We start from the raw sequence: 23,718 nt of genomic DNA, 5'->3' as shown, positions 1-23,718 counted from the left end.
CCTTCTTCAGATTAATATAAACGTTTATTATTTTATATTGTTCAATTAGGAATTAGAACCGACAAATGAAGAGAATGCATGATCTATGATAAAATAACTTTTATTGTACACCGGAACCGAATGCAGGAGGAATAAATGCCGACTTTCTGTTCTGATCATTTTTGATACATCATCTTTTTATGAAAGATACAGACATTGTTCGTGACCTTAATGACGTTAATGTCACACTGGCACAAATCCAGCGACGAATATATAATTATGCCAATATGTAAGTGTACGTCATAGCTGACTTCTATTCCTTCACACCTGTCAGACTGAAAATTTAAATATACCAAATTGTGAAGCTGCGTCATTTGGTATTCTGATATGCAATACTGAATAAATTCTTCATGACACGAGTTGATGAAACTCCACATTGAAATCAACATTGAAAAGTCGATACCAATTGGTGTAATAACCCTATCTTTAGGAAGAAATCTGCCCAGTCTGCTAGCCAATTTTTACATTATATTGAATGATCACAATGGATCATATTTTCGTTCGTAAAAATAATGCGAATCATAACATTATTCAAAATCATTATTCACCGACCACTACCCAGTATACTTGGAAATATCAGGAACAATGAAGTCATCTTCTGAAAATGAATCAAATACATTTGCAAAAAATATAAATTTTGATAAATTACACAAATCATTAAAAGGGGAAAAATGGGAAGAAGTGATGAAGATTAATGAAATACAGGTATGTTATGACAAATTTATTGAAAAACTTGAATTTCATTTGAGAACAGCACCAGCCGCTGACCACCATACAGCAGTCATGATAATTTTTTGGAGGATTTTCGCCTTTGGAAAGTGCCCGGTTGGTTCATCGGTGTCCCAATACTGTCCTGAACGTGTCGTGTCGTAGAGGATCCAATTTTCATCACACGTGACGATCCGATCCAAAAAAGGATCGTTTTGGTTGCGCAATTGTCACGTTTCGAAAAATGACTTCGAAACGTGACAATTTCAGTTGACCGTTCAAATCTTTGGGTACCCACTTTTCGACCTTTTTGACTTTTCCAATACATTTTTAACCATCAAAAACCGCATGGGAGACTTCGCCCAGTTCTTCCGCCATCCCACGCACTGTATTTGTAATGGGTCAGTATCCACCAGGGTCTTTAAATCCTCATCTGGGATCTGTAGGTCGATCACTTCGAGGCTCATCATTACCAAATGCCTGGTTAATTTTTCAAGCTGTTTCGGCAGCGTTTTGTTTCAATTTGAATTCGTAGAGAAAAACTGGAGTATAGAGTACAAAATTCTCTATCGATCAGTATCAGTACAGGGTGGCAAAGTTTTCAAAAATAATCAGTTTTTTAATAATAACTGAGATAATTTTGTAGACATCTTTGGCATATTTGGTACATATGTTCCATGCCTCAAGGCGCATTTTCTGATGTACAATTTTCTTAATTTTCTCTGCCAGTGGCGAACGTACGAGTTTTGAAATGTATATTTTTGGCGAAAAAATACTACGCCACTGCTTTATCTTGAATTGAAAATTATTTTTAAAATCTACATACATTTTTGAGCACATTTGATTTGCTGAGTTTTCTTTGTCCGACGCATGGTTTTCGCTCAAAAAATTAAAAATCGCTTTACTTAAGGATAAATTCCTTAAAAATATCATGCGGTATCGTGCATCGACTGAAAGCAAACTAAGAGATCAGATTTGTTGCAAAATAATTGAAGATCTAAAAGGTATTTGTTTGTTGTCAGATGCACTGTTCTTAATTAAAATTACGTCATAACGCAGCACCGCTTAATAATTTTTGAAAACATAAATTTAGTTATCCTGGAATGAATGACGTGTAGCAGAATTTATTTACTGCACCTCTTGGAAATATGGAGTTTGTCGATATGTGATTTATTTTGAAGATTAAAAGCAGAAAAAACAGCAAATCCACCATAGCAATAAAAAACGAATTCTCTGTATGTACAAACGTCAGTAGCTAATATTGATGTTGGTTTAAAGTAAGGTATTGGTGTTAAAAACTGTCACAGCGCGTTTTGATTGATTTTGAAGTGTCATTGAAGTTATTTTGGTAGTCCGCTGTTTTTCTGAATATCAGTAAATATGGTAAATTATACGAATGCGGAAATGGCGCAAATGCATTACGTATATGGCCTTGCCGATTGTAATGCAACAGAAGCCAGGCGCATTTATCAGGAAAGATATCCTAATCGTGCCTTACCAGATAGCCGAACCTTTTCAAATATTCATCGTCGACTTAGGGAAACTGGTAGTTTCAAGAAAGGGACTCCGGAAGGTAGACCTCGTGTAGTAAGAACTCCTGAAATTGAGGAAGCGGTGAGGCAAGAAATTGAGGAACATCCTGAGACGAGTACGAGGAAGATCGCTAGAACTCTGGATATTTGTCATCAAATTGTTTGGCGTATTTTGGTTGATTTTTTGTTATACCCATACCATATTTCAAGAGTGCAGGCATTACTCCCCAGAGATTTTCCACAGCGTGTGAACTTCAGTCAGTGGTATCTACAAAGTATTGCACTAAATCCGCAGTTTGACACACAAATTTTGTTCACAGACGAAGCAAATTTTTCTCGGAATGCCATTCAGAATTTCCATAACAATCATGTGTGGGCTGAAGAAAATCCCCATGCAATAACCGAAACCCATTTCCAACACCAATTTTCGGTTAATGTATAGGCAGGAATTATAGGTGATCATCTAATAGGCCCATTTTTTCTACCAGTACGCCTTGATGGTCGTTCTTATTTACACTTTCTCGAAGAAGACTTACCTGGGTTATTGGAAGATGTGCCACTTGCGTTAAGGAATCGAATATGGTACATGCACGATGGCGCTCCTGCTCATTTCAGTGTAATTGTTCGAAACCATTTAAATACAGTTTATCATAATCGTTGGATAGGTCGCGGGGGACCTCAGCAATGGCCAGCAAGATCCCCCGATCTCAACAGTTTAGATTTTTTTTTATGGGGTCACCTTAAAACTCTTGTGTATAAAACTCCCGTTAATACTTTAGAAGATTTAAGAGAGCGAATAGTTGCCTCGTGTGAAACTATACGAAATACGCCGGGAATATTTGAACGGGTGCGTAATTCCATGCGTAGAAGGGCGGAAGCATGCATACTAAGTGCAGGTGGCCACTTCCAACAATTTTTATAATCAGTTTTGGTAATATTACTAATTAACAAATTTGTGTTATTCGTTTAGACTTACTGTCACAAAATAAAATAAAACTCGTTTTTGTGGAAAATTTATTTTTTTGCAGATTATGTTTTCAAATATTATTAGGGAATTGGTAATGCGTTATGAAGCAATTTTCAGATTCTCATTCATTTTAGAATTAATCTAATTTCTTAATTTGCTTTCTGTCGATTTTTATTTTTTTGAGTGAAAATCATGCGTCGGACAAAGAAATACCAGGAGATCAAATTTTCTCAAAAATAAATGAGGATTTTGAAAATGATTTTATTTTGAAAAGAAAGCATTGGCGTAGTACTTTTTCCCCAAAAATATTCAATGCGCAACCCGTAGGGATGCCACTGTTTGAAAAAATACAAATTTGTGTACATCATAAAATGCGCCTTGAGGTATGGAACATATGTACCAAATATGCCAAAGATGTCTACAAAATTATCTCAGTTATTATTAAAAAACTGATTATTTTTGAAAACTTTGCCACCGTGTATCTCAAAAGTTAAGGCGTTTAGGACATACGTCCATAGGAAGTTTTTTTCTTAAAATGGGTCTAAGAATTACCTCCTTGAATATTAGCATGTGTTTAAGGAGCACCCTGTATGTATATATATATATATATATATATATATATATATATATATATATATATATATATATATGCACGACATTAAAAAGGTCTAATTCGATGATAAATATTTTGAATCTATGTCAAATTGTCTTCAGTATTTTGATAAAAATGAATTAAACAATAATGAATTCTTATTTATTTGCAGAGGAAGGTTTACCGAAGAACCACCCAAGGGATGCTGCGGACTCCTTTCATGGAAGCCTGGCTCGCTACGATGGTTTATAGCACTAATAGCTTTAGTTGCAGTATGCTGTGTTCTGGTTGGTACTGCTCTTGGGGCAATGAGGCCTTCCGGACGAGATCATTTGACGATATCCCTACTAATGATTGGTGAGTAGTGTATTCATTATCAAGAGTATTCGGACAATTCACTTGAGGGTGAGTTGAAGTGACATATTATGTTATTATAGGGGTTCTTATTTTTAGATCCACCCTTTGAATTTTTGAAAATTGAGGTAGATTGAAACACGGAAACTTTATTTTAAATTGGTCGAAACGACTTTCCTCGATGAATATAAGGAAATATTGACTTTAGACATAAGGCAACTTTACTTCTTCGAAACTGTTATAAGGCAACACAAAAATAAACATGAACTTGAAAAAATTGAACACCATTATGTTTGTGTGTTATAGTTACTTAGCTCCTCGGCTGTATAATCTTATTCCAGCACATATCAAAACTATCATTGGCATCAATATGTTCAAAATTAAGCTTGAAGCTTGGATCTCCGGTTTGCCTACAGCCCAGATACACCAATATATTGATGTGAAAAATACATATTACCTACTATAATGTATAAATGTCTGTAGATGTATGTGATCAGAGTTGTGTAATCTGTAGGTCAACTTCTCCATGGTTTGTTTGTTTGTTTCGTTTAAAAAGAAAAGGGTGTTTGATTGTTGTGTGAGTGATGTTCGTTATAATATACCTATTGCTATTGTTTCAATTTACAGTGTCATCCCCAAAGTATGCACCATATGGGAAACTTATTCATTAAGGGTTTTTCGACAAAAAGTACTCTTATTTTGGAAAATCTCGGGAAATGTTATTAAGAAAAGTTGTTTAGCATTGAAAATACATCTAGATTCTAAGTTATGGCCATCTAAGTGAAGTTTTATTTTTTTACCCATTTTTTTGAATGGAGACTACGAAAAAAAAATTGCTAAAACGATAAATAGACAGCATGCTGTATACAACGGTTCATTTTAAAAGCCTGTAATATTACAAATTACACAACTATGGTGTTAACCACGATCAATTGTTTTGGAAAGTAAATTGAAGTTTTTGGTGCAGTTATTTTTACTCTTTGTTAACACCGAAAATTACCCAAAATTATACAGTATTGTAACAAGAACTTAATATTTGCTTATATCAAATCACAAAACATCAAAATAAAATAGGCATTTCGGAACAAACTCATTGATTTTCTGGAGATTCAACTTGAAACACTCATTTTGGACAAGAAAATCTTCAGGAAATCAATGAGTTCGTTCAGAAATATTAATTTTATTTTGATGTTTTGTGATTTGATATTATTGAATATTAAGTTTTTGTTACGATACTGTATAGTTTTGAGTAATTTTCGGTGATAACAAAAAATAAAAATAACTTTAAAGATTAATTTACTTTTCAAAAAAATTGACCGTGGTTAAAAACACCAGTTGTGTAATTTGTAATATTACAGGCTTTCAAAATGAACTGTCGTATACAGGATGCTGTCAATTTATCATTTTAGCAAAAATTTGTTTTTCACTTAAATGGCCATAACTTCAATTCTAGATGTATTTTTCTAAATGCTAAACAACTTTTTTAAATAACATTTACCGAAATTTATCAAAATAAGAGTACTTTACTCGTGTCACAAAATCAAATATTTGAAGGCTCCTCGTATATTACGTGTGTTTTACTGTATTTCGTTGGTGCATGTTTAGTTTTAGGGGATGCACAAACTTTTATCAAGAATAACTTTTTGTCGAAAAACCCTTAATAAATAAGTTTCCTATATGGTGCATACTTTGGGGATGACACTGTATAACCTAAATGTTTTTTATTTATATTACCCATTTGTAATATTGATGTAATATCTGTATACAATATTTCTAGTGCTTTTTTTTTGTTCATACTGAAAGAAACTGTATTTTAATATTTCATTCATTACAATCTACTGTATATTAAAATGATATAACCCACGCACAGGTTTATCTTTCTGTGGGAACTATATTTATTTGTCGTTAACTAAGATTATTGTGTATTTCAAATTGAATGGCAAATAAATATTATTATTATTATTTTTTTTTAAATCTACGAGGGTGATCCGAAAAGTTTTCGACCTAACAAAAATACAAGAAGTTTTCTCAGATTTTTTTAATTTTTCAACATAGTCTTCTTTCAACTCTACAGACATCTCCCGGTGATGCTTCCATCTCTGTAACCGGTCCAAATAGTACTCGGCGTGTTTTCTTGCAAAATAATAGTTCACAAAGGTGATTGCCTCTTCATTTGACAAAAATATCTGTCCAAAGAGCGTACTTTTCAGATTAGGGAACAAAAAGAAGTCACGTGGGGTTAGATCTGGTGAGTGAGGCGGATGGTCGAGCAGTTCAAACCGTAATTCGTGGGTTTTCGCTGAGGTGCGAGACGGTGCGTTGTCTTGTTTAAACGGGGTTTTATTTTTCTGCGAATATTGCCGTTTTTTCTCGAGTTCTGCCTACAGCTTGTCAAGTAACGATACGTAATATGTTACTGTGAAGGCTTTTCCATTTTTGAAAATAATCGATTTAAATAACTCCATGACTATCCCCAAAAACAGTCGACATCACTTTCCCAGCCGAAAAAAACCATCATTGCTTTTTTTTGGGATGGTGTATACAAGTTTCATCTACAGTAATTGGTCGTCGCCAAAACTCGGATTTATTGGGCCTAAACTACGCCAACAGAGAGTTGAAAATGTTCATTCGAATACATTTTTTGTCTAACATGAGCAAACGCGGCATCCACCGCGCGGACAGCTTTCTCGTGCGTAAATGTTGATATATTATAAGACAAACACGTTCTTTTGAGATGTTCATAATCTCTGCTGTCTCTCTCACTTCAATTTGGCGGTCATCTAGCCCCATTTGGTGAGCTTTGTCGAAATTTTCGTCGATAATTGTAGGTTTTGGACGCCCCGAACGGTCATCGTCTCCCAAGCTCTTACGGCCACGTTTAAATTCAGCTGCCCAAAATGGTTGAAAGTCCCCATAAACATAATCCAACTCATCTTTGATTTGCGTAGGCGTATTTTCTTTCAAAAACGAACATTTAATGACAGCTCGATACCCCATTTTATTCATTTTCATATAAACATTCACATCAACTCACTCAAACGACTGTTACATAACAACTGCGTATCCAGAATGGCTGAAACTTTGGTGGGTAACTGTTAACAGATGAACTACGAAATTCGCTAGCTTTCATTTAGTAGGGTTGCTATATTCATGTTGAGCTCGGAAACTCTTCAAAATGCGCATCAACTTATTGATACGCATTCAAGACGATCCATTTTTTTGTAAATAAAATTATTTAGGCTGATGAATCGAAATTTTCCAGAGAAGGATTGTTCAATGGAAAAAATTGTCATTATTGGTCCAGTGAAATCCTGGTCACGAAAAAAGCCGGATTCAAACAGTTTTAGTGTCTTCTGCCTGTTAATGGACAATACATTGAGCTACGCGATATACGAGGAATCATTAACATCCAGAAGCTTCCTGAATATTTTGGAGAACACTGTAGAGAGCTTCGTTGACAATCTGTCACTCGAAGAATATCGAAAATGTTAGTGCCAACTAAACGGAGTTTCTGCACATTGTACAAAAGACGATGGTGGATAAGGCGCTTGAGATCATAGAATTGGCCTGCGAGATCACCCGATCTTAATTAATGAGATTTTTATCTGTGGGGAATGTTCAAAGAAAAAGTTTACAAAACACCCGTGCGTTCGAGAGATGAAGTGTTAGAAAGGATTACCCAAACATTTGAAGATTTGGTTCCCCATGAAATCAGATCTGTCACTCGGATTTTGAAGTGCTTGGCAGTGAACAGCCAGAAATTCGAACATATTTTGAAATATTCCACATGATGGTTTTACTTTTTCATAACTATCTATATTAATATTTCCACTTTCGAATGTTTTATTGTTTTTTTTTATAATTTACCCAAATTTATTTAAATTGTTCTAAACTCGCATAAATTTCTTGAGGTTTATTAGCGGTAGATTCGGATACCTTTCGTTGAACTTTCTACATGTTTTGCTGATAATTTTATCACACTGTCCAAAAATAAGAAAAAATTCGTTTGAATAGTTCTGTTTCATCGTTTTAGAGGTATTGGAAGCTTTTGAAGTAAGAAAATGTCAATATTATTGGGAGAATGTCACAACGTTACTGTCACATAGTAGTCATGGTCTGCTTAAAAAATACCGATTGGAAATACCATTCTGAAGGGATATTTTCACAAATAAATCCTCATAAGTCCAAGAATTGACTAGTTAGGTATACGCATGATATAGATAGAAAGAAAGCAAATTTCAACAGTTTTCTGAATTTGTAATAATACACTAGGGGTTCCATTTGAAATAATCAACTTTGTCACTTTTTCAAGCAAACAAAGAAACTATATTTTTTACCACCCTGTATTGAATTAACGGAGATTTTGGTAACATAGTATTCCTTAACGCGAAGATATCAGCATTTTCAGAGGTCATGATTTCCGAAAAAAAAAATGGAAATAATTCATATTTCGAAAAAGGTAACAGATATGTATAGGGAAATATTAAGAAAAGTTGTCGGGTAATTGTTGTAGATTCCAAAAATAATATTATATACAGGGTGTTCCATTTGAAATATCAAAGTTGCTACTACTTTCTAATGGAAGTGGCAACATCGCATTATTAAAAATATTTCATTTGAGTAGAGAATGTCCGAATATGCTCTCCATTGAATTTTAAAAGTGATCCGTTGTCTGGTTCACCAGCAACATCTAATGTGATATCCACCGCGAATCAACGTGCACAGTGTGTAAAAGCCAAATTGAATAAATTCATTATTTCGGTTACTGTACTTATTTTTTTCAATCCCAAACTACGTAGAAATGTCACCCCTACCTTCAACCCTCTTCGAATAACATGTACTACCACCAATTTTTTAAATGTGAAGTTTATGTTTGTGATATATCGTTTGAAAGGCATGTTCATTCTCTATTAAAAATGTTATCGCTTTCAAGTTTATTGCAACAATTAGGATAAAATAAATTAAAATTATGTGGTTACCGAAATTCAATAAAATACACTCAAAAACTAAAATGTAATGAAATGTAGAATACGAAAAAGAAATATGGATGTTAACGAATTAGATATTCAAAATGTTCACCGCGAACGTCTTGGTAACATCCTAATCTCAAATAAAACTGTCTTCTAACGTTATTTAATATATCAGGCGTGACCGACCTTATCGCAAGCGTTATTCGTTCTTTTTAGTCATTCGAATCTGAAGGTTTAGTTTTGTACACATTGCTCTTTACATATTCCCATGAAAAGGAATCTAATGAAAGAGCAGGTGATCGCGCTGGCCATTTAATCGATCCTCGCCTCGCCTCCTTATCCACCGATTGGGAAATGTATCGAGGTTTTGCCGGACATTAACTTGGTAATATGGTGGTGCTCTATCCTGCTGAAACCATGTCATATTCACTGGAACTCAAAGGTATCGTGGATCAGGATATAAATCTGCTAAACTTGGAATGACATCATTTTGAAATAGTGCCAAATAATTATCTCCATTCAAGTTGCCCTCAATGAAAAAGGGACCAATGATATGGTTTCCTACAATCCCTGCCCAAACATTAACCTTTCGTGGATATTGCGTGTGTTCTTCTCTCATCCATTAAGGATTTTCCGTTGACCACAGTGGCGGCAATTTTGCCGATTAGCATGACCGATAAGAGACAAAATACACTCATCAGAAAACATAACGTCTTCTGATTGGATGATATTGTTATCCAACATGTCCATCATTTGCTCACAAAAATAAGTTCTTGTGTCAAAATCGTTTTCCATGAGCTCCTGAGTAGAGTTGTATTTTATTTTAATAATAATAATAATTTATGTTAGGTCTTAAAACCAATTCTTTCACATAAACGATCTATCGATCACTACATTGAATGTAGTGGATGCCTGTCTACTCGATGTATGTGGGTTTTCCTCAAACTCAAGCATCACATCTAATTTGAGTTCAACACTCATTGCATTGGCAGCTGCTTTTTTTATCTGCCCCACATGACCAAGCTCTCGGAACTGCTTCTCTATTTTGCTTATTGTTTCTTGAGATATGAGCAGTAAATTAGAAAAATTCTCATGAAATAGGCGAGCTACTTCCCGTTGTGTTCTCCGTAACCAATCATTTATAAAACTGTTATTTTATGCATTTCCGTTAATCTAACCATTTGTCAGACTTGAAGTTGATGAACTTCAAACTTAAATTAAAATACTGACAACTAATGTTGTAACATACAAAACAAGTCGACAAAGCGTTTTAAACTAACGTTGCCACGGAAATTATTTACAGTTTTTTAAAGGATACCATCTAAAAAGAACATTGCTATGGTTTTTGCTTACTTTCTTGTCAATACCTCAACATAGAATAAGTTTCGAGTATATTGCAATAAGTTTCGAGTATATTTTATGGAATTTCGGTAACCACAGGATTTTAAATGATTTTATTTCAATTGTTGCAATAGATTTGAAAGCAATAACATTTTTGAATAGAGAATGAAGAGACCTTTTGAACGATAAATCACAAGCCTATACTTCCCATTTAAAAAATTGGGGGTAGCACTTGTCATTAGACGGGGGTTGGAGGTAGGGGTAGCATTTTTCCGTTGAAGTATGTCAAATCATAATTTAAATTTGACGTGTTTCGGGATTTTGTTAAAATATGTACAGTAATCGAAATAATGAATTTATTCCATTTGGCGTCCACACACTGTATACAGGGTGTAACTGAATAAGTGTAAAACATTCAAGGAGGTAATTCCTCATCGAAAAAAAGATAGGATCTTTCATATAAAGAAATTTCATTGGAGCATCCCTTGTTAAGATACAGCCCCTTAAAGGGGGTACATAAAATTTGTATAACAATTTTTTTCACAAGCACTGAAAAAGGTACATTATTGAAATTAACCTGACGTTTTGTACAACCAAAAAGACACTTAGCCAGTAATTTATTTGGTTTATCCCATGATTATAAGAGGTGGAAAACGCAACCCCTGCACGCATCGATGATGCGATTTCTTAAGTCCTCTACATCCCGAACAGGAGTACGATAAACCAAATGCTGTAAATGGCCCCAAATAGAGAAATCGAGGGAATTGAGATCCGGGGATCGAGCGGGCCAGTTCTGTGGTCCTTCTCGACCTAACCACTGATTTGCATATGTTTCAGTTAAATGTTGACGTGCTACTTGACTAAAATGGGCGGAAGCCCCATCATGCATAAAAAACATATCCCTTCTGACGCCCAAAGGAACTTCCTCCAGCAGTACTGGATGCACTTCTCTTAAAAATTGAACGTATGTCTCACCATTTATACGAGAAGGTAGAAAATGAGGCCCCAATAACGCCGAGCCACACGTTAAGAGAAAACTGTTCTTGATGGTTAGTTTCAACAATAGCTTGAGGGTTTTCATCAGCCCATATGTGGTAATTATGAAAATTAATAATCTTGTCCCGAGAAAGACTACCTACTTTCATCTGTGAATTCTATCGTCTTCAGAAAGTCACAATTTTTTCTAATCATTTCCAGTATCCAATTGCAAAATTCAAGACGGTTCGGAAAGTCTCGCGGTAACAGTGCCTGTACTCGTTGCAGATGATAAGGGTATAAGAGTTATTCCTCTAAAATTCGAAATACCGTCATATGATCAACATTTAGCTGGAAAGCAATCTTTCTAGTACAGGTAGTACTGCTTCCTCAAGCTGTGGTGTTCGTACTTCTCGATGGCGACCACAATCCTGCGTTCTTTCGTCGACTGAACCATATTCTCGTAATCGTTGATGAAGTCGAGCAAATATTCTATATGAAGGATGCTGCCGTTGAGGATACATTTCAGCATATCTTCTAGAAGCTTCTAACCCATTCCCCTGCGACAGACCGTAAACGTAATGCATATCAGCCATTTCCTCATTTGTGTAGGTATGCCATTTTAATAACAAGTGAATTATTAAAGTAACAAATTAAGAACAGAACAACAACACACAATTAGTATCAATTCAATTTCGAAAATTCACAAACTGACAGCGTCATACCAATTAAATTGTCACTATCGCTAATAGCGACCTACTAGATAGATTAGTTTCGTATTTTCGCATTTATGACGATGTATCTCTGTAGTTGTTCGTAAAATAATGTTTTGCCGCGAACTGATTCATTTTGGGCAAAAAACCCAATAGACATTTTTTGTTTAGAATGAAACAGGCTTTCGGAAACAAATAATAAGAAAAAAAGTTACATTGGAAATAAATTTTAGGGGTTGCGTTTTCCACCCCTTACAGCCATGGGGTAAACCAAATAAATAACTGGCTAAGTGTCTCTTTGGTAGTACAAAACGTCAGGTTAATTTCAATATTGTAACTTTTTCAGTGCTTGTGAAAAAAATTGTTATACAAATTTTATGAACCCCCTTAAAGGAGCTGTATCTTAACAAGGACTGTTCCAATGAAGTTTCTTTATATAAAAGATCCTATCTTTTTTTCGATGAGGAATCACCTCCTTGAATGTTTTACACTTATTTAGTTACACCCTGTATAAGATGTCACCTGTCAACGGCTGTGTTATATATTACCAACCATAATATACAGTAGATTTTTTTCGGTTGAATGATATGTCCGTCTGTTGTATTATCTGCTCGATCTATCATGTTTAATAAGCAAATATGCGTGTCGGATTTGAATCGGACGCTTTGTTGATTCAACTCCATCAAATCACTGCTACCCCGACCTTTTTAATCAAACAAGACAATGAGTTGGAGTCAAACAAACTAAACAGAATCTATAATATAACGTGTTGCGCTCCCCTTCCCCATCATATTCCAACTTCGACAAGCAAACAGGAAAGCAACGCGCGGACAGAAAAGGTGGCCTTCGGGGGCACGACTTAATTATCGCATTATTAAACTAGAGATTGCCACGATGTGGTAGTCATGGTGACAGATAGGAATTTAGTCAAAAGGCTTATCAAGGGAATTATAATGTGACATGGAGAGAGAAAGAGGGGTGGCCTGTTTAACTGTAAAGGCGTAATATGAAAAGAGATATCCTGTGTAATTTAGAGGAAGAGTGTGATATTTATATTTTTGGGGGAAAGGATTAACATGGAGCAGGATACGCGATTGTCAAAATATCAACCTGACATGCCAATAGCACAGTCATATTATAGTCCAGTCATTATAGTAAGTTCACCTCGGAATTCGAAATACCCAGCTGTAAGTCTGTAAATACTTGTATATTGACACCCTAAAAGTTGTCTCAAAACCTACATATGGTAGGGTGTAAGCAACTATTAAATTTCAAGGTCAAAGGTCACAAAAATCGGTTTTTTGCGCTTTTTTTTGGAAATATCTCATTTCCTATGGGTTTTTTGCTATTTGTATTTATTATCAATATTGTAGAATACAAAATTCTCTACAAATTTTTTTTTTTTTATTTTTTATACGGTGAACCGTTTTCGAGATAGAGGGCGGAGAGCACGCGGTCACAGCATCATTTCGGGTCAACCGGTGCCTCCGGTCGAAAACGCGCCTTATATAGTTGATGAACTATCGATAAATCAATGATTATAAATATTTGTCAATTTTTATCAACTATTATATTATATTTTATCATTTTTTTCCTAACTTATCCTTTTTTTATTCAGTATTAATTTATTCAACAACACTTACCTGCCCATGTAATTGCAGAATTGTTAATGAAAATATAGGAATTATATTTGAATTTTAACCTAATTAATATTTATAACTTCTTACATGATGAAAAAAAACAAATAAATTATGAATTGATCTTTTTATTAAAAAAATATCATTGAATACATTTATTTTTATTGAAAGTAAAGAAATGGAATAAAGGGTACAAAAACTACAATTTATAATTTAAATCATCTTCTTCCTCTTCATCGTCGTCTTCTGGCTGCTGGTAAATTTCAAACTGGTCTTCATTATCGTCTTCAACGACATTTGTCTCAAGTTCTTCCATGATTTCGGGGTCAAAGGTTCCATCTTCGTTAATGTCGCTCTGATATGGTAGAGCATTGAGACAAGCTTGCCCATTACATTGGCCACAAGCTAAAGAGCATTGCAAGCCCGCTTTCCTGCATCCGCATCGCGAACCACAACCACTCTTGCAGTTGCAGAAAATTGTATTTAGCAAATCTTCTGGAGCAGGTGGTAAAATTGTCATGATAGGCTCCAGAAAATCGTTTCGCATTGCCCAACCCCATACCTGGGGTTCCAAATCATGTCCTAACCAAGTTTGAACTTGATTATATACACGGTTGAAATGTTGATGAGCAGCTGCACTTGTTGGTGGAATATTTGAAAGCTGCACAGGTTTATTAAGTTTTGTAGACTTGACGTAATGCATATAACGAAGATGATCGAGACTTTTCACAGATTTCGGAGCATTATAGACTGCCAATAAGGTTTGAGTTCCACTCTCTAATAATCTCTGGGCCGAACAATTTTCTTCCTCAAATGCTGCAGCTAGTTCATCCAAATTTGTCAGTTTCTCAAAAACTTTTAAAAATGATTTTTTTCCCTTTTTAAAAACCGCAGAAGTTGTGTCATAGCCACTTAATACGTGCAGAAATAAAATATGTTTTTTAGAATGAGGATAATTATCAAAACTTTTAGTCGAGTATATCTCCGTTTTTACATTACCTTTCCCAACTTTTTTAAAGAAAATTTCTTGTTCGTAAGACAGTGTACGCCCAATTAAAATGACAAGTAAATCAATATCTTGTCCTATTATAACTGCAGTTTTTTTAGACTTTGATTCTTCAATTGCAGTTTCAACAATAAGAACATCCGCATCATCTCTGGTTTGTTTAGTAGTAATATTTGCAGCTTGCAATTTTTCAATTAACATATTAATGAACTTATCTTTGTTATTTCGATTTGATAAGAATTTTTCTTGAGTAACTGGTACAACCATTGTTTCATCGAAACAAACTTCATACGTTTTTGAAAGTGCAGCAGGTCTTCTCTGCTGCTCCATAGCTTTTACGTTCTTACTGTAGTCTGAATATCCGTCAAATACAACAATTATTTTGGAACTGTAATGCCTTTGTGAATAATTCATGTATTTATCAAAAATAATAGAAAAAGTATCTTCTCTGCTCCATACAACATGATGAAGAAGAAAACCGCCATCAATAATGAACGTCACATTATTTTCATTGAGAACAAAATCAATTGGGCTCATGTTGTCATACAATGACGATTTTGTTGTTTTTCTCATGCCATCATTATCAAATAAAGCTGTTGGATACGGACTCAATTCATATTGAAGATATTCTTCAAGATTACTTTCAAATTGTTTGCTGACAGTAATTCTTTGGAAGAGTAATAATGGATCCACTGCAACTTTACAATCATTTATTTTTACAGATTTGTTAACACTGGAAAGCGGCATTATTTTTTCGGAGCGTTTAAACTTTATTTCATTAAATGATAAGTCGGTGATCTTCTTCATAGATTCTAATCCAATTTCGTAAGCTCTGTGGCAGTTAATTTGCTCATTTCCAACAATTCCAGAAGCTATCGATATTAACTGCGTAGTATTTGGAAAAGGATCATGGAGTTTAAACCAATCAAATAGGCACCGGTTGACCTGAAGTGATGCTGTGACCGCGCGCTCTCCGCCCTCTATCTCGAAAACGGTTCACCGTATAAATTTTTTTTTAAACAAAATTTGTAGAGAATTTTGAATTCTACAATATTGATAATAAATACAAATAGCAAAAAACCCATAGGAAATGAGATATTTCCAAAAATAGCGCAAAAAACCGATTTTTGTGACCTTTGACCTTGAAATTTAATAGTTGCTTACACCCTACCATATGTAGGTTTTGAGACAACTTTTAGGGTGTCAATATACAAGTATTTACAGACTTACAGCTGGGTATTTCAAATTCCGAGATTCTTACCTAATTTAAGCTTAAATGACTGGATTATTATACCACCTGAGCTGAAGCCTTATTGCATTCACCGCTTTTTCAGTTGGTACTAACCTGTTGAAATTTTATAATATTCTACTCATAATTTTGTGAGTTATTATGCTGAGAGTGACACTACTTTTGTTATTTTCAAAACAATGGATCAAAAACTATTTCGTGTTTTAATTTTGCACTGCTTCTTGACGGGAAAAATACGGTTCTAGCAAAGTCATGGCTTGAAAAGTGTTATAAGGACTCAGCTCCATTAGAAACAACAATTAAATGTTGGTTTGCTGACTTCAACGTGGTCGTAGAGACACCGATGGTGCAGAATGCAGTGGAAGTCCAAATGAGGCAGTAACACCTGAAAACAAAAAAAAATACACAAAATCGTTTTGAATGATCAAAAAGTGGAGCTGCGTGAGTTAACTGACGTTGTAACGATATCAAAAGAACGTGTTGGCTTCATATTGTATGAGCATTTGACTATGAGAAAGCTCTGTTCAAAGTGAGTGCCACACGCCCTCACTATTGACCAAATACAAGAACGCTTTGATGATTCTGAGCAGTTATTGGCCATTTTTAAACAACAAACGAGAATCTTTGCGTCGATATGTGACAATGGATGAAACATGGATCATGACTTCATTCCGGAATCAAATCGATCGTTATCTGTAGTCTAATCAACAAGTTCAAAACATAAAAAACAGAGATGAAAGTCCTGAAAATATGAGCGACAGCTCATTCGATGCGGAATCACCGACTCCCGAAACTCTATCTCCATTATTTATAATTTTAATTTGACTTTTGAAAATAGAGTTCCGCGCGGCTGTTACGGCATGCGTGCTGCCGCTAAAGAGAGTTTATCAAAAGAAATAATTTTTTTATAACATAAAATATCATTTAAAAAATTTGGCAAAAATCTAGTATCTTCTTAACATTCGAATGAATCGAGTCCCGTAGAAAAAAAAGTTCCATCATCATTTTTCAAAAAGTTATTCAATTGTTAACTAACAAATTTTTTCCCAATCTCCGTTGGCATCAATAATGGGAAAAAAGGTATAGATAATTGGCCTATAAATTTTAAACTTCGTGGAGCCCTTTTGATATATATATTTCATACGATCCTGCGATAAAAGTTAATAAAAATTTATTAATTTGTTGAATATAATTTTTTATAACTATTGCAAAATGAAATATCTAAAAATTGTTGATGATTTTTTTTTTCAATTGATATTTAGCTATGTCTGTTTTCACATTGAACAATGGCAGTTATTAACATAGGATAAGAATTTTTTACGTAATTTGTTTATTTAATTGTTTTAAACAAATAGAGAAATTCAATAATTTTGATAAATATTTTTTGCTATTATGTTGTATAGACATAATTATGATTCAAAAAAAATATCTCAAATTTTATTTTTTATTTGTTTAAAATCGATTTTTTTTTATTTCGATTGTTTAAATGATTAGTTGAGAAATAATTTTGCTTTTAAGAATCATAATTTACACTATCAAATAGTTTGGAAAAAAAAATATTTATTATTCAATTGTTTATTACTTTAACAATTTGTTACAAATAAATATTGACCAACGTTATATTTTTTTTTCTAAAGCAGAAAAAAATTATAAAAACAGCTATATATAAAAAAAGTGCCATAAAAAAGTATTATAATAAATAAAAAAATATGGCACTTTTTCATATATAGCTATTTTCATAATTTTTTTCTGCTTCAGAAAAAAAATATAACGAACTATCTTCGTATCTCTCATAGTTTCCGAGATCCCAATGGTGAGGATCGAATTTGAAACACCCTGCATATTAATAATTTTCTGCATTTCCTGAGAACAGTTACCATAGTAACCTATATTTTTTCATACCATCAGAGATTTCAACGAACAAGAAACCAACAACTTTTTCAAAAAAGCAGATATTTTGACTCGTGAATTTTCGATTGAAAATTAGGGTGCTTTTTCGATATTAAATCGAAATAAGGTGAAAAAATAAATATTTCAAATCCAAAATATTACAGTGCGTTTGGTACATAAAGAGGTAGGTTTTTGCCAAATTTCGTGAAAAAAAAAATTGTGAATAAAGAACCAAAAACTTACATTTTTCACATCAATTTTGTGGTTATGTGAAAAAAGTGTAAATTCAAAAGTTGTAGATATTTTTATTAACTACAACTTTGCAATCAATTCAACTTTTTTTCATTAGAGTTGTAGTTTTGCCGGAAATCGAGATATACCGATTTTTACCCTCAAAAACTCACCCCTGCCACTTTCCGACCTCAAATCGACCGTACATTATTTTTCCTTGCATGTTTCCTATTAAATATTCTTCCTTTATCAATGGGTTTCATTCTATTATGATTTTTTTTTCACTTTTTACCTTTTTTGAAGGCTTTAGCACTGGTCTATAAAAGTTCTGTCGAAATATTGAAAATATATTCAAATTCCACCCATCACGCCCCCCCACAGGGCCAAATCCTAGTTGCGCACCTGCCTGCAACTACTCGGCCGTCTCTCATCAGCCTTACACTTCCTCTACTCTAGAGATTGTTAGATTGTGCAGGAAATACCGAGAATATCCCGTTACAGCACCGCAATACTTGTTCTGTTCTCCGCCATGCTGTCACTAACTTTTCCAACATCTGCACGCACATGGTGCCTTCTTTGATTACCGCAAACATTCCCGATGGGAAAATGACATTTCAAGACACTGACAAGATCCTTTCTCGACTGTTCACTCCGATTTCGATTCAGTGAACTTTCGCTCATAACTACACTGTTATTCTGTCACCTTACCTCTCGCTAGATTCACCGCTTCATTGTAATTTTTAATATTCTTCCGTTTTCTCGGATTTTTTATCCATTCTCGGCGGAATCGTTTGGAAGTTCTAAAGTTTGTTTATTCTTGAGTTATTCCAAGGGAGAGGGATTTAAAGCGTTTCCGTTGACGAATTGATTTAGTTTGTTGAGTTGGACGAGTTTAAACATAAATTAGAGAAAGTTTATCCCAATATGTGGAGTGAAGGAGAAAATTTTGTCAATTTAACCTTTACGTGTTCAATGCCCCAACAAATTCTATTTCAGACCCAGATGTTTTTCTTGAAAATTTTTAAGAAATATATTATACAGGCCCTTTCTTTTATCATGTGGTAATATTGCTATATTCTAATCAGTAACAGATACGAAGAAGAATAAATGAGAAAAAAGGTAACTGTCATCGGATACAATACAATGGTCGAAGAAAATTTACAAGGAATCTCGCCCTTCTCGAGTTATACGGGGAAAACAAAAATGCTGTTTTTCTTTTTTTTTCCAATGGAATTGTTTTTCGGAGAATATAAAAAAATGGAAAAGGAAAATGTTATTGTATTCGAAATATACCATGACGATGTAATAATGAATTTTCGATAGAACGTTTCATGTCAACATGGCCACCATCGACTTTTTTTTTTTAATACGGACCTGTCTTTTTTATTACAGATATTGATAAAGCGATAAATTCACAATCCAAGGGTATCACATTTGATATTTTTATAGCGTTTCATTTGAAATAACCACCATCTCAACAATCAAACAAAAAAACAATTTATGTCATCATGAACTTTTGGGAAAAATGTAAGCAATACCAAAAATCAAAGCTACATGGCAATCTACATTAAATGCTCGAATTGACGACCTCTTTATTGAATGCACCTAAGTTGTCGGTCCAGACAATTTCTGTGGCAATTTTCTAGCATAATAGGTGTAATACTAATACATGCATCTCTTATTTATTGTTTGAGATGGTCGATATCTGTTCTTGGTGTTGAAAAACTTTATAGTTTATGTATCCCCAGACAAAAAAATCTAAAGGAATAAGATCTGGGGATCGAGCCAGCCAGTTAATTAGTCCGTTGTTTTCAATTCATTTTCTTGCATTATGGGGAGGAGTGCCGTCCTGTTCAAAATGTTGTATTTCATGAAGGATATTCAGTGGCAATTCATCCATGTAAAAGAAAGGGCCAAGGATGTTTGTTCACACAATACCCTATGTAAATGTTCATTTGTATTATTCCACCAATAATGGATATTTCTATTAAACCAACCATTATTGGTGAATTTTGATTCGTCCGTCCGTCCATATTATTTTTTTACAAATATTTCAAATTTTCCTATTTCTACGTCTTAACCACTTCGCAAATCGTATTCTCCTTCCGTAATCACTTTGCGTACCTATCCTGTAGAATTTATGTTTGTTCTTTTTCAAAATAGTTACAGAAATCTCTATTTCGTGGGCAATTTCTCGTAAAGAACAATCTTGATTAGCATAATTTTTGAAACTTGCCAATCCTAATTTAATGTATAATTTTTGAAACTGGCCAATCCTAATTTAATGTGGTAATATTTGCTTATACATAACATTTATTTGATTCCTCACACTTCCAGTAACCACACATTTTCTTGTTTTCTTTTTGCCAAATGCACCATAGTCCCTCAAATTTCTTTCTAATCGTCTAAACATTTGTATGTTCGGAATACGACAATTCGGGTATAGCTCAACATACATATTCCTTGTCAAAAGATGATTTCTATTTGATTTTGCTTAACTAAATAGCATATCAGACCTTTCATCATTTGAATTCATCTTTGATATGTTCATAAACGTCAGATATCAACAACTCATTCATTTTCCCTGCCATAGAAACCAAGCAAAGCCTATTCGTTTAAGATGGTAAATGAATTGAGATGCTATTTGATCATAACAATTTATACAACAATCGAATTTTGACCAAAAACTGATATTTTCGTTATTTCTAGGATTGAGAATTATAAAAATAATACGAATTATAATTGATTCAGGAGAAATAAGCATTGAATGAAGGATTTCCAAAACAAAACGTACACATTTTCATTGTGTTAGGGTACCTACCTGTCGAATTTATTGGGTTGTCTGAATTATATTTTGAAGAAATCGAAACAATTTACAAAAGAAGTTACGACAGGACCGTAATTTAAAATTGTTGTCACTGATGATGGTAGTTATTTTAAATGAAACGCTATGAAAATATCAAATGTGATATACCCTTGGATTGTGAATTTATTTTTTTATCAATATCTGTAATAAAAACGACAGGCCCGTATTTTTAAAAAAAGGTGATGGTGACACGAAACGTTTTATACAATAACTTTTTTTTTCATTTTTTGATATTCTGTGAAATAACAATTCCATTCGAAAAAATTAAAAACAGCATTTTTGGTTTTCCCCTTATTACTCGAAAAGAGGGATGGGGTCCCCGTAAATTTTCTTCGGCCATTGTATTGTTCCCGATGACAGTTACCTTTTTCCCCATTTAATCGTCTTCGTATCTGTTACGGTTTGGATTTAGAACATAGCAATGGTACCACATGATGAAAGAAACGGCTTGTATAGGTATATTCATTTTTTCACATGCTCGTAGTCTAGTGCAGGAGTCATTTTCAACAAAACTTTTCGACTGACAACTTCCGTTATATAACAATATGTGAACAATATTTTTGTTGATTTTCAGGTGTGGGAATTGTTTTGGTAACAGTCAGTGGGGTTGCATGGCGGCTCACATCACACGATTCTTCCACCTGCCGGTCAATGCTCGGTTTAGGTAGTACGGAATCAGTGGATGTTTGTACACGTCGTTTCGTGCCCAGACTTCCTCCTTCGTATGGTCGACCGCATCATCCGTATGCAGCCATGATTTATCCAGAATTCCAATACAGACCACCGCCTCCGAGTTACCAAGCATCAATGCAGGAATATAGACTGAGACTGTTGCTGTTGGAAAGAGGAAACACTCCGCAAATACAAGCTGGAGTACAGAATGCTTTGTCGCCCCCTCCTACCTATAGGAGTCATGCGGGAAGTTTATTGAGGTAGGTCAAAGTTGTTATCGTTCATTATGAAGCACTATAGTTGTTGCCCGCGGCTTTGCCCAATAAGAATTTGATTTTTCACATTAAGTTTCGTGGCAGACCATTTTAAGCAAATAGTTATAATATTTTTTTATCAACCCAAAACTTCAGGTTTCCAACTTCAAAACTGAACAAATTTAATGCAATCTTTGAACCCTATGTTTCCCCCTTGGGGTGGAAATTCCTGATTCCCTTTCTTGATGCTCATATACGCTATACAAAGAACCTACCTGCATATTTCAAGATTCTAGGTTCAGTAGCTTCTGCTGTAGGTTAATATAAGAGCGGGCAACAGCTAGTAATTTATATTTTTACTTTACAAATACAGTAACTAAAAAAATATGGCAACTGCACTGTGTAATGAATAACTAAGTAATGAATTATGTCACCTATAAAGAAATTCGCAATACTAACACAACCGTCAACACGTCTGCTCTCACGCGTCTGCCCGCGTTCGGGTCACGCGGGCAGACGCGTGATTCGGGTCATTACGCGACGCGTAATGGCTTACTGTGTTGCGTCAAGTTAATCTTATCGTGATAACTCGTGATTTATCAAATTACTTAGTGTAAAACACAAAGTTTATCTATATTGAATACTTATAACGACAATTGTATCAATTTTTATAAGAATTTCACAGATATTCTAAAATGTGCATTGGTGAAAAAGTATCCAATCTAATTGTTTTTTTTATTTCTAGAACATCCCGATAATGTTCTGCGAGAAATATGAAGAAAATTCTTATCTTTACTTAATCCGTAATTTGTCTTCTCGATTTCTGATGATACTGGAAAACTGCTTTGGGAAGGAAAGGAGGAATTAGGAAAACACCACCTTGTAGGCTAATTAATAACTGACCGAAAGCACGCCATACTCACTTTCACCGAAAAACTATACCTAATTACTGTTAATAGTTTGAATAATATGAACCGGACCGACCGACTCTCGACAATTTTTCTTGCTTTTCTCTCTTACTTCTAGAATTTCCATTTCCAGGTAAAAACTTCTGAGAAGCAATGTTGCCAAATAATAAAACAAATATTCTTCATTCTAATAATAAAAGACTAATGCTACAACAACGACAATTACAAAAAGTGGTTGCAAGAAATGTTGACTCCCAATATTTCATAAAAAAGCATTTTGGTAATAGACAATGCCCCATACCACAATGTCCAGCATGAAAAGTACCCAAACATATCTTCGAGGAAAGATGAGACGAGAGAATGGTCAAGACGACGGAACATTCATTTCACAAATTATATGTTGAAAATTGATCTTTATTCCATTATTAAAATCCATAAACCACGATTCAAGTTGTATAAAATTGATAGGATTATGGAAAATCATGGACATACTGTACTCAGATTGCCTCCTTATCATACAGATTTGAACCCAATAGAATTAGTATGGGCATCACTGAAACAATATGTAATTGATAAAAATGTGCACTTCGATTTCAAATCCGTTGATAGTTTATGTGACAAAGTCTTCACTTCATTTTCTCAAGAGCAGTGAAAAAAACCTTGCGAAAGAGCAAAGAGAACTTTTTCAGCTTTGCGTCGTTAAAAAAACATATCTACGCAATACAATGACTGCTTTACTACACGTACACCGATACAATGAAGGCTGAAGAAGTCTTGGACGTATACATGAGAAAGCACAAAAGATAAAAAAACC

The 23,718-nt window shown here is 34.2% G+C and overlaps 1 protein-coding gene across 2 annotated transcripts in view; it reads left to right on the top strand.

Moving 5' to 3' along the window:
* Positions 1-23,718, top strand: part of LOC111516143 (uncharacterized) — a 752,250-nt gene that overhangs the window by 726,904 nt on the left and 1,628 nt on the right. For both annotated transcript variants that reach the window (XM_074184848.1, XM_074184849.1), the window contains 2 exons: positions 4,011-4,195; positions 21,645-22,002. In XM_074184848.1, the coding sequence (XP_074040949.1) occupies positions 4,011-4,195; positions 21,645-22,002 (543 nt within the window). The remainder of the gene's footprint in view (positions 1-4,010; positions 4,196-21,644; positions 22,003-23,718) is intronic.

Source organism: Leptinotarsa decemlineata, unplaced genomic scaffold (genome assembly GCF_025532065.1).
Source record: "Leptinotarsa decemlineata unplaced genomic scaffold, Ldec_3_MD MMD2_tig00026358_RagTag_RagTag, whole genome shotgun sequence".
Taxonomy (NCBI): domain Eukaryota; kingdom Metazoa; phylum Arthropoda; class Insecta; order Coleoptera; family Chrysomelidae; genus Leptinotarsa; species Leptinotarsa decemlineata.
Note: the sequence above shows the minus strand (reverse complement) of the source record. Positions and strands in the feature narration are given on the sequence as shown.